Raw genomic sequence first — 13,194 nt, forward strand, 5'->3', positions numbered from 1 at the left:
ATGACTCATATGGTTACCCGTTACGCATTATTCGCGTTCGGTTCGGTTTATGTAACTAGTTTGCATAAATTGACCAAAACGGGTCAAACCTTATCGTTTTTGTCTCAAAATCCAGAATGTGTTTAGTTTACCCATATTATACAAGTCTCCAAACTTGTCGGGTCTAAATCACATTCTATTCTGGTCTTCGCTTAATCATGCGTTTGAACAGTATCCTTCTTTAAAACTAACCGATCTAAGCTTAGGCTAAAATAAAGACCCATTAGGAATCTAATAGGTTATTATAAACCTTCGTTCCAAAATAGGAGACCCGGTAAAAGCTACGTGCACTTGCTTATTGTGATTATTGCTTGCAAAGGTAAATACTTTTAACTTATTTTCCCTTATACGGGCTTGGGGTACGGTATATAAAATACCGCTTTGTCGGGCATTGAATCTTTAATCGTATGAAGGTTAATTTATTGAAATGGCCCGTTTAAATTGTTTTGTTTGCTTAAAGCCATTGGGGGGTTAATGACCATGTCCCGGATATCCTTGGCATCATTCACAGAAATGGCCACGACCTTAGCACGCGCGGGTGTAGGCGTACACCCGCCAGTGCATTTATAAATAATAAGGTATAACCGCCGGTCACGGGAATAACCCGCCACGAGACTATACCATGTGGTGTGTCAATTAATCTTTAACCCGGTGTTCAACCGGGCTACTGAACGTATAAGAAATATGTAATTCTTTTACAAGATTATATACAAATAATTATCCCAAGTTATAAAATCTTTTGTGCCATGTGCATTCAAATCAAATTTTAAACATTTTCAAAATGAGTCAGTTAAATTGTATTTACCAGTGTAAACTGACGTATTTTCCCAAAAAGGCTAAGTGCAGGTACTAATCGGAATAGGCTGGTCTCTCCTAGCATCAAATAGAAGTCTCGCAAGCTTAGATGCCTAATGTCTGTTGAACAAAGTTTCCTCTGTATTTTGATCCGCCTGTGGATCTATTTCAACTGTTTGTGATACTTAATATTACAATTTTATTCGGTTGAAACATATCTATCTTTTTGCTTCCGCTGTGCATTTATAATTTGTGTTGTTTGACTATGATAATATCAACTACGTCACGATACTCCCCACCGGGCCCACCGGTAATACGTGGAAATATCGGGGTGTGACATGCTTCAATGTTTTCAAAATGCTACAACAAAAACTTCAAAAGTTAAGCCATCATACACAAACACATCCTTCTCAAAGGAAGAAACAATCCACTCGAATAGTCATCCGACCGGACTACCGTCCGACCGGACAACTATCCGACCGGATTGTCACTATACGACCGGCTGTCCGATCGGATTACCATCCGACCGAACAAGTTATCCGACCCACAAACACTTGTATCTTTTTTATGCGTCTCTCATCGTTATGCTATCGTTCTGATCAGGCTAACCTTACTCTCAAGCGCTCCCTTCAATCCATCAACCGCTGTGAGTATACTCAATCCCTTTTTGCTTTATGCACTTTTGGGTGTTACATACGTTACTTATACAAAATCACAACCGAAAACACTACGCAATACTTTAAACGCTAACCGTTACCGCATGTTATACGTGACTTAATGAATGCTTGTTTGTTATGTTTACACATGCCAAAATAACTTGTTCTCATTATATTTCGATCTCTATGACATAGTATAAATATATATATATATATATATATATATATATATATATATGGTCACTAATAGTATACTATCACATTGTTTCACAATTAAAACAACTTGGAACTCTAAACAATGATACACTAACTCTATTGTCTTTTGGTGTATCTTTGCAATTCACTCATCTCAACACATTGATTTTCTCATATCATAATTTACTATTTGACAAATCATTTTCATGCTTTTATTTCATTTTGAACCTGTCAATTTCTAAGTCTTCCTCAGTTGCCAATCAAAGTAAGCTTTCTTTTGACAACGAATTTTATTGATTCTAAAAATTCTTCACATTCATTTTAAAATATCTATTGACCATATATCTTTTGGCTTGAACCTAGTCACTTTGGAAATTATACCATTCCATCTCATTCGTTTGTCATCGATTTCTTGAACTAATTCAGTTGAACCATTGAATCCTACTTATGGTACTACTCGCATTCACAAACTTTGATACTTTAAATTATGTGCCATCTACCTTAATATTATTTTTATTGACTAAAATATAACATAAGTCTAAAAGAAATATCGTAACCCAAATCTCGATGACGAGATTTAAAACAAGGTGGGGAGGATGTAACATTCCTATTTTTATCATATAAGAATTATAAGGTTTGGTTAAATTTATTAACCACTAGTAACTAGTAACTAGTTTATTTTTAATATAAATATTCAACCCAAATAGTTTTAAACATTATTTTATATAGTTGGTTGAAAAAATTATAAATTGGCCTGTATATGGGTGACCTTTCTATTCAAATAAAAGTGTACAAAAACTTATATTATTAGACGGGTAGATTATGGGTAAATTGATTGTAAGAAATATGAAGTACCTGGATGGGCCCAGGAACCGTTTGCTAACTAAACTTACATTGTATTTTGAACCTACTCTATTTTTAATGAAACTTAGACCTAAGTGTAGACAAAAATATTCTTATTCTAAAGACATATTCGTTGTTTTATAAAACATCATATTTTAGAAGTTATACACGTCAAAAGAATAAAGTAGTTAAATTTATAATAATAATAATAATAATAATAATAATAATAATAATAATAATAATAAATCAAAACTTAAGAATTACGTATGAAATAAAATATAAATAATAAAGTGCATCTCTATATAGATAGAATAAATAGGTGTCCTCCAAATTCAACACTCATGAATTCATGAGTATGTACGTGGCTTTAAATGAAAAAGACTTAGAAATTCCATTAAATTGAAATGGAAATTTTATATGAATATATGTCTGAAACAATGAAAAAGAAATATAATAATATTAAAATAAAAACTACATATATGCCTTCATAGAAAATGGAACACGTGTACATCCAAAAGGAAATCCAACAGAATCAGAATGTTACGTGTTCAAGGAGGAAACTTATGATCTATAAGCTATAATTAAATTGAATTGAAGTATAGTATAAATAGAAGTAGGTACTCTCCAACCATTTCTCATAACTTTCCTTCCTTTAGTCTCTCGCTACTCTTTCTCTCTATATAAATATATATATATATATATTATTATTACCCTATAATAATAATAAAGCCATGCCTCGTTTTAAGTGTTTTAACTCCCGATCACCGCTACCCTTTCTGATTGATCTGAAACCCATAACTCATCTCAGGGCTCTGCCCGACTAAGTTCGTTGGGATTCTATCTCGGGACTTCGGGACAAGGTTGAATTAGGGGTACTATACTTAACACGAGTGCATTATATTTTTATAGCTTAGAAGTTATACCCAAATTTCTACCAGGAGACTTTCTAGTTGAACCCTAAGTTACAAAGTGGGTTCATTCTCTTTTCTCACCATTTTATTCTCTTTTTGTGATTTACCCAAAACTATTATTTATTATTTTGTAAACAACTCTCAATCAAAAGTCATATCTATTATTTTATTACCCAATAGGAAACCCTAATTGAGACACCCAAGTAATCCTGTACAACTTCTAAAATTTTCATAACAATCAGAATCAGGATCAGGGCCCCTAAAACTCAGGGGGGATATTCCCTACTTGACGTTTATCCTTATATCTCGCTGTCTAAATTAAAAATTATCGTTCCGTCGACTCAGCAGGCCTAAGTAGGTGACGAAGCAGGCCTAGCCTACTTTGGATTCCCCCGCGACACGCGACAAATCCCGGGGATCCTGTCGCGACACGCGGGCGGTTCCAAATCAGGCTATAAATAGAGAGGCCTGGGACTTGATTTCTGGCATTTGTTCGACGTTAAAATTCGTTTCCTACGTTGAGTTATTATCCGTTTACTACATAACACACACTAGCACGAAGCGCTGCTACGATACAGGGTATTAACTCGATCGCTGCTACGATTCAATATCCGATCGACTGAAACTATCCGACAGGATGTTTAAGTACTATCCTTTGTCATTAGTCGTGATTCCGACAGGATGTTTGAGTGCTGCCCAAACTCGGGATAGACTCTGTCATTCGTTGTGAATCCGATGGATGTTTAAGTTATTACACTTTGTCATTCGTCGTGAGGGTTTTAATCTCGTGAATTTATCGTAAATGCTGTATTAGTTATTTACCTAGTTTCGGGTGCGTTATCGCTTAAATTAGGTTATTAGGCTTATCAGTAGACTAAACAATACCCCATACACTTACAATCAAAGTAGATGCTAATTCTTAGAAGAATCTGAATCATGAAGCTTGTTAATTCAATACCGCATGCTTATAATGTGAGTCATTCTCTTTTTATCAAACTGCTTTCCAAAACCTTATTTATTTCAAAGTTATAATTACAGGGATTAAGTCGTGGTTATCTTGAATCACTGGCTAGTGGGGTATTGTGCACATTACTAAGTTTTCACGGTTAGGTTAATAAGCCCTAACACAGTTTAGGCAAATAAGTCCTAACAGTGACAATCGTCACTACTTGGGTGAAAGGACCCAATAGTGGCATGACCATAGTCACCAGGAGGTGACAAGGCGCCAGATAAAAATAAGATACTGCCATTGTAATCGCTCTTATGCTGTAATTTATAACTAAGAGTCATTTTATAAAACCTGAATGAACTCACTCAGTATTTCCCGCTGACAAAACATTTTTAAAACGCGTTTCCGGTAATTACGGTAGATTGGAGTAAGAATTGGATCCGGCACTGAAAGGCATCAAGAAGTGGCTTATTTTATTTCAAATTAAGAAATATTATTTTATGTAATTGGGTTTATATCTCATTAAAGCTACCTTTATAAAACATGGGTTTATCCCATCTGTTTAATAAATAAAATCCGGTGTTTTCTAAACTCTGATATTTTCCTAACTCACGGTCTTGATAAAATTTCTGCTGCAATGTTTTTCAAAAATAATCACCAGTACCACTGGACTGCTCGCGGCTCCCGATTCCGTTCAGGATGAGGTAAGGGGTCGTGACATATAGCGTGCTTCAACAGACCTTATGAGCTGTTGATCATCATATGTTAAAGATCTTATATTATAGATCTTCTGTTGAATTGTGTAATATCTGTTGGTGCACAACAGAACTCAGGTTCATCATACATTTTTTTAAAACTGTGTAAGCTAAGGATCCTTTGTATTTAAATATTTTTCTAGTTATTTATTATTACTATATATTATTACTATCTAGTTATAATAAAAGAAATAATGTTAGGGACACATTGCGCTCTATGAGACATTCTTAATTATTTTTCTAAATATTTATTATCGAAAGTCAATTATTATTGATAATATTTAAAATTTGTAGAAGAGGTTTTAATGATAAAGACAAAGATAACTCATAATAATATATTAATTATAATAATCATATATTAATTATTAAAATCTAAAAAAATATATTAGCGTTTTAAATATTTTTAAAGATAAAGGTTTTATTTAATCAACAGTTCCGTTCGTAACACGCTCGTAGTGATTTCAAAACACATGTAAACACAGACTAAATAACAAAAGAAATTCGTCACAACGCGGCGAACTTCTTTTAAACGTAGTTTGATAAATGATCCAATTTCCTACATATACATTTACCAAATGGGGGAATAGTGCCAGGCAGCTGTCTGGCACTTCCCCATTGAACCCGCACGTTTATTATTTTATATCCGTTTAAAAATTAGGTTTTTGCCCCCAACTCAAAATAGAATTACGTTTTTTGTCACCATCTCAAAATTACGATCTTGCCCTCAATTCAAAATTACAACTTTGTCTGGCACTCCCCCATTGGACCAACCAGTTTATTATTTTATATCCATTCTAAAATTACGTTTTTGCCCTTCTTTAAAATTACGGTTTTGCCCTCAGCTCAAAATAAAATTATGATTTTGTCCCTAACTCAAAATTACGATTTTTCCCTACATTCAAAATAAAATTGTGGTTTTGCCCTCAACTCAGAATTACCTTTTCGCCCCCAGTTCAAAATAAAATTATATTTTTGCCCCCAGCTAAAAATTACGATTTTGCCCTCTGTTCAAAAATGTGATTTTCCCCATTTAAAAAATTGTAATTTCGCCCTCAATTCAAAATTACATTTTTTTCCCAGTTCAAAATAAAATAATGTTTTTGCCCCCAACTCAAAATTACGATTTTGCCCTCGGTTCAAAATAAAATTGTGCTTTTGCCTCCAGCTTAAAATTACGATTGTGCCCTTAGTTCAAATTTATATTACGCTGTTACCCCAAGTTCAAAATTACGAATTTGCCCCTGTGAAAATTTACAACTTTGCCCCTGGTTCAAATTTACAGTACTGTCATTACTTTAGCTTTTGGCAAATTACGATTTTACCCGAGTCAAAAAATACAACTTTCTCACAGTTAAAAATTACAATATTGTCATTGTTTTAGTTTTTTTTTACAAAACTATAAAAGTGTTTTGTTTTAATTGGTTGACTCGATTTAATTGTTTTTCGTGTCAATAAACTGCCTAATACCCGCTTATTATTCGGCCATCACCTCACACCATAGACTAGACGGAGCATCAACTACTTTTTCTACATATACTATATACTGTTGTTAGTCAATAAAGTAGCAATGATGTTAGTCAATAACGTATGCCGTATGCTTTTTTTTCTTTCTTATGAAAAAGTTTTTTATACTTTTGTAACAATCTTATGATAAGATCCAATTTAGAACATCGAGATGAATATTCACATTTCATCATTTATCATTTAGTATATTTCGTCATTTAGCGTAAACTTTCGTTTACACCTCTTTGTTGTTAGCTTATTCCATTTTTTATCTTTTTATTTAACCAAATTACTTTTCTATCTCTAAACTTTAATAAAGTTATCATACAACCCTTAAACTTTGATAAAGTTGTCGGTTTAAATTCCGTCTACGTTTTTCGTCACGTAAGTCTTTTGGCGTTAGAAATTCGTGTTTTTGTTTTAAGTTTTTTTCCCTGGTTTAGATCGTCGTTTGGCTTAAGCATAATTATAGATCAATTTGACATAAATATAAAGATGAAAACCCAAACAACTTAAAACTCGAAAAAAATGAACAATGTGTCGAATATTAGGATTATATTTGAGTGAAACTATATATTTTGTACTTTATAATAACCAAATTTGTGTAGATATTTTTCGTTATATGTGTGTATAGTAAGTGACTGATATAAGTATAATTTCTAATTAAAAAAGTCATCATACTGGTACATCATGCTTTTAGCACAAGCAAAAGCTTCATGGGAGGCTTTGATGGTGTGTGAGGACAGTGGCGGATCTAGAAAATCCGCTAAGCCGTAACGTTTTATAAAAAAAGCCGTGACGAAATCGTAAAAACGTCAATTTTTTTCCAAATTTTACACCAATTTTACACTACCGCCGGAGCGCCAAGCCGTAGCGGAGGTTGCCCCTTCTTATATGCTAGGTCCGCCCCAGGTGAGGAGGACCTTCGTATAAGGCCCGCAATTTCGAGGGGCATGCGATTTAAAAAAAAAAAATCTGATACGTATATGTTATTTTTTCTAAATAGTAAACACATACCATTTCCAATATATGCCCATTTACAAATCATTTTTTATGGTTTAGAATTTAGCCCACTTGGAATTAGGTTTATTGAACCCAATACTAATTTGATTTTTTTTAAATAATAACAAAACATAACGGAGGCACATTTTTTCAAGCTCGAACAGGGTATGTGAATTCTCAGAGACGCCTCTGAAAAGGTTTAAATTGGTATTGTGGTTGGAGTGGTTCACATGTAACAAGAGTGGCGAAGCTTGAGATTTCCGACGAGAGAGTCGAAAACGTATATACCAAAAAATTTCTATACGGAAGCTACATATATAACTCTACTAAGCGAAAAGTTCGGAAGGTCGCAACACCCCCAGCCCCTTCTAACTGCGCCCATGGTAACAACTACGTGAAAACATAAATTATGTAACTTTAATTCGATATATAAGGAGAGAGAGCTTACTTCTTCTCCATATCTCAATATTCACTTGCTGTTTGCCAATGGAGGAGCAAAGGTACATCATCATTCATCAGCATCAAACGTTTACCCAAGTTTCATATGTATTTTATATTAATATATACTAGCGGTAAGACCCGTGTGCAAACACGGGTCGTTTCTTAGAAAACCATGCTTGTTTTTTTGAAAATCCAGATGTGCGGTTGTCACCGGAGGAAACAGAGGAATCGGACTTGAAATATGTCGTCAACTTGCTTCAAATGGAGTTTTTGTCATATTAACATCTAGAAATCAAAGTAACGGGGAAGAAGCTGTGGGGAAACTAAACGTTTTTGGCCTTTCTAATGTTGTTTTTCATCAACTAGACATCAACGATCCGTCTAGTATTGCGTGTTTGGCCAAATTTGTTCAAACACAGTTTGGGAAGCTAGATATCTTGGTAAGCAAAGACATATCCTTGTAATGTTTTTAAACAACATTATTACACCTAACCTTGCACTTGTAAGGATTTAAACTTACGTTACTTTTGTGCAGGCAAACACCATACCACTGTACCTTTAGGTTATAAGTAGACATATCGTTAAATAGTTTGAAATCTTGAACTTTATCATAATATAATAGATTTGGGTCTAAACTTTGACCAAAACCAACAAAAGGTCATTTGCAAAAACCTTTGGTCCTTCTAAGCTTTCATTTGATTGTTGATGAGCAACATATTTTTGTTTTCTCAAACACTATGATTATTCTTTTGTTGTCTCAATTAACATTTATGATTGTAAGTCAAAAAAAAAAAAAAAACAAGTGGATGATTTTATTCAAGAAGATCTAAATTTGTCTACAGATCAATAATGCAGGGGAACTTGGACTTATCATACATGCCGACGAGAAAGAATTTAGAGACGGTGGAGGGTTTGTAAGTATATCTCTACACAAGTTCTTTGTTGTAATATAATCACATCATGTTCGTAATATAATCACATCATGCTAATACATGCCATAGTATTTTAATTATTAAAAATAAGTATATTCATTATAAATGTTTTCAAAGATTTAAGCAAACTTTGTTCGTAATATAATCACATCATGCTAAATCAAGTTTTAAATACCATTATTTTCTAAATTATTGTTTTTGAAAAGTAAAAAAAAAACCCTACAACATTGCAAACGAACAATAAGTATGTGACCGCTGACCAGAGTTGATTCATATGTATCTTGTATGTGTAGAGGAGAAAACGACAATGTTTCTTAGGGATGAGCATTTGGTATCGGTATCGAACTGTACCGGGTATATTCGATAATGGTACCTATTTTACCCGTTTTTTGGTACCGGTATTTACGGGTAAAACAACGGTAAAAACCGGCACCGAGCCCGTATATTTGGTACCGGTACCAATTTCCCCTGTTTTCAATATCGAATAGGTAGCATGCTTATCCCTACTGTTTCTATCATACGACGATGATGACACTAGTGGTTGTGTGGAAATGGTATGATATCCGATACGTGTGGTTTCTTTCAGGGTGGATCCCACTTTTCTGTCACCAAAGAACTCTAATTAAAATTAAATTAAAACCTATATAAATTACCAAATTTTCTATGCATAAGGACTTGTACATTATGCTTTGCACATTATTCAAAAAAAAAAAAACTTGACTTTTTAGTTTTAACCCAAAGGTTTGTATCTTTTACAATTTTAACCCTACATAATTTGTTTTTTTAACTTTAGCCCAAAATTTTTCATTATTTGCAATTTAACTTCACAACTTTTGTCACTTATACTTTTCATCTTTCGCAAATTTCCGTTTTACGTATAGTTCTAAATTTTTGGAGTTAATACGACGCAACGTGCATGTGTGGTTCAACGTTTTTGCCTCTATTTTTCCATGTATGACAGGTTCATCGCAACACGCATATCCTAGGTCAAGTCAGTGTTAGTGGTCGATGACGGTTGTGTGACATTAGTACTATTTGACACCGTTTTACGCCCCGCTGCAACGCGGGGTGTGCTTTGTGGGTTTTTCAAAGAAAAAATGGTTATGCATATGGTTGTTGTAACGTTGGCTTTAGGGGTTTTCCAAAAAAAAAAATGATTTTTTTTTTACTTTTCACCCAAAAGTATTTCATAAATTACTTTTAACCCAAAACTTTTTATCTTTTGCAATCTACCTTTATAACTTTTTTTACTTTCAACTTTGTTCCTTTATAGTTTTCATTTTCCGCAAATTTTGCGCTTTATGCTTGGTTCTAAATTTTGTGACATAACACATCACAGCGTACGTCTTTGGCTTAACGTTTTTACGTTTTGTTCTAAATTTTCCGAGTAACACGACGCAACGTGCGTGTGTGGGTGAACGTTTTTACATCGTCTATTTTTTCCCCGTTTGACACGTTTAACAACATGCGTGTGTGGGAGAACGTTTTACATCGTCTATTTTTCCCCGTTTGACAGGGTTAACATAATGTGCGGGTCCTAGACCGACTTAGTATATAACTAAAGAATCTCCGCCGCATTGCGGCGGGTCGTAATCCTAGTTCCTATAAAAAGATAAAAATAAATTTGGTATATAATTAATAGATAAAGATCAAATATAAATGGCTTTAAACATACTAAACTTAAAAGAACTTTTTTTTTTATTTTTTTTCCATCTACTTAACCATGATTTTCAATTGGAAAAAAAAATTATGTAGTTACTTTCGTAGAGTGGTTATATAATTACTCTAATTATATAATTTTTTAATTTTTTAGATCTTACGACTAAAATACATGTTTAACTAGATGCGAAAAAAAAAAAAGTAAAAAGTTTTCCTTCACGTCTCACGTTTAGTATGTTAAGATCTATTTGTACAATAACATTACCATACAAATAATATCTATTAATTCAAATATTTTTTCTATTTTTTTTTTCTAAATTTAAAACAGAAAAAAGAAAAATCAAATTTCTATTATTTCCTGTAGGTGTCATCTAACATACATGATGCGTGCTACTTTTATTCCAATTTTTCATTGCAAAATTCATTTCATTGCTTTAAATAACATCTTATGTATGTACGTATATGAGGTAAAGCTCAACGTACTATACCTGACAATTCTATTAAAACTCTGATATGCATTCTAGAAAAATTGGGTTGAAGCTAACTATATAATCTAGGGGTTCTAAAAAAAAAAAAAAAAAAAAAAAAAAAAAAATTCAAACCGACCGAGCTGTTTACATTGAAACAAATCGGGGTTGGTTTGCCAGTTTAAGAATAACACAATTTGGTTATGGTATGTTGTTTAAAAACGTGTATAACAAATCAGCTCAAGGTATTGAACTTTAAACGAGCCGTATAAACCAAACCAATCATTTAACTTTATAATATTCTTGGACCATCTTTACCAATTTCTATAAACTAACAAATTTGAATTAAAAAAATCCCATGTCAAACCTTGCCTTTTTCTAATAATTAATTGTTCGGTCCGTTTTTTTTTAATCAAAGCCGGTCGAACCAGATTGTCACCTTGGATGTATCTAATAACATTCTTGTGTGTATATATCACCTTATAATATAAACAAACATGACGTTAGTTATGTATTACTGAATTAGTTACAAGTCGTCGATGAAAAGGCACATCTTTTCGCCAACATTATGGAAGAGCCTTACGAATTGGGAGAAAAGTGCCTGAAAACAAATTTCTATGCGACAAAAACGGTTACAGAAGCGCTTATTCCTCTTCTCCAACTCTCTAAATCTCCAAGAATCGTGAATGTTAGCTCTGTCTACGGAGACCTATACGTAAGTAATCAACTCATTTACGCATATAAAAATATTAACAAACTTGCATATAATTCATGTATTAATTTCTTCTTGTTTTTAGTGGTTCCACAATGAAAAGTTGAAAGAAGAGTTGCTAGATATTGACAACTTAATTGAAGAAAGGATAGATGAGATAATCCAATGGTTTTTGAGTGATTTTAAGGCTGGTAAGTTGCAAGAGAATGGATGGCCACTAACAGTCTCTGCATACAAAGTTTCAAAAGCTGCTCTTAATGCTTATACAAGGCTCATGGCAAGAAAGCATAAGAATATTCTTGTGAACTGTGTGCATCCTGGGTATGTTATAACAGATATGACATACCAGACTGGAATTATTACGGTTGATGAAGGTGCGAAAGGTCCGGTGATGGTTGCTTTGTTGCCGGATAATGGGCCTTCTGGTGTATACTTTGATCAAACACAAATTGCTCCGTTTTCATCAACAAGTATACCATTTTAATAAAGCATTGTATTACAGGAATTGATATCATATGTAATGTAACAACGTTGCTTCTGCTTTAATTATTTCAGATTCTTCTTTAAACCTTAAATTTTGTTACTCTATATTGTCCATGTGGAGGATTTTCTTTATTGGTAATAATCAATAAATTAAAGATTGACTATATGACACACTCACTCTCATGTCATGTACACATGCACATATAACTATAAATAACATGACATATAATGGTTAAACAATTCTACAAGCATAAAGTCAATTTATAACATAAGATTTAATAAGTTTGCTGATTATTATTATTCATATTTAATTATCCAACATATACATTTCCACTGACGGGAATAGTTGTGTTATTTGATTGGTCAAAAGTGGCGGCAATCAATTAGATTTTTTTTTTTGTTAAAATTACTAATACAAGCTTGGGGGAATAGCGTCAGGCAGCTGCCTGGCACTCCCTCATTAGACCAACCAGTTTATTATTTTATACCTATTTTAAAATTACGTTTTTTCCCCCAGTTTAAAATTACGTTTTTAGCCCAAGTTAAAAATATATTTACCCTTTTGCCCTCATCTCAAACTTACAATTTTGCTCTCGGTAAAAAAATACGATTTTACCCTCAGCCAAAATTACGTTTTTGCCCCAGTTCAAAATAAAAATATGTTTTTCTCCTATCTAAAAATTACGATTTTACACCAGTTTATTATTTTACACCCACTTTAAAATTACGTTTTTCGCCTCCAGTTTAAAATTACGTTTTTGCCCCCAGTTAAAAATAAAAATATGTATTTGCCCCCAGCTAAAACTTACGATTTTGCCCTTGGTTCAAAATTACGATTTTACCCTCATTTCA

General features: G+C 33.1%; 1 protein-coding gene across 1 annotated transcript; it reads left to right on the forward strand.

Moving 5' to 3' along the window:
- The first annotated feature begins 3,697 nt into the window (after window positions 1–3,697).
- Window positions 3,698–12,434, forward strand: LOC110937451 ((+)-neomenthol dehydrogenase). The gene is made up of 5 exons (XM_022179872.2): window positions 3,698–8,148; window positions 8,286–8,529; window positions 8,932–9,003; window positions 11,674–11,862; window positions 11,945–12,434. The coding sequence occupies exons 1-5, from the start codon at window positions 8,135–8,137 to the stop codon at window positions 12,341–12,343; spliced, it is 918 nt and encodes a 305-aa protein (XP_022035564.1). The 5' UTR covers window positions 3,698–8,134; the 3' UTR covers window positions 12,344–12,434.
- Window positions 12,435–13,194: the final 760 nt, after the last annotated feature.

The sequence above is a fragment of the Helianthus annuus genome, chromosome 4, assembly GCF_002127325.2.
Source record: "Helianthus annuus cultivar XRQ/B chromosome 4, HanXRQr2.0-SUNRISE, whole genome shotgun sequence".
NCBI lineage: Eukaryota > Viridiplantae > Streptophyta > Magnoliopsida > Asterales > Asteraceae > Helianthus > Helianthus annuus.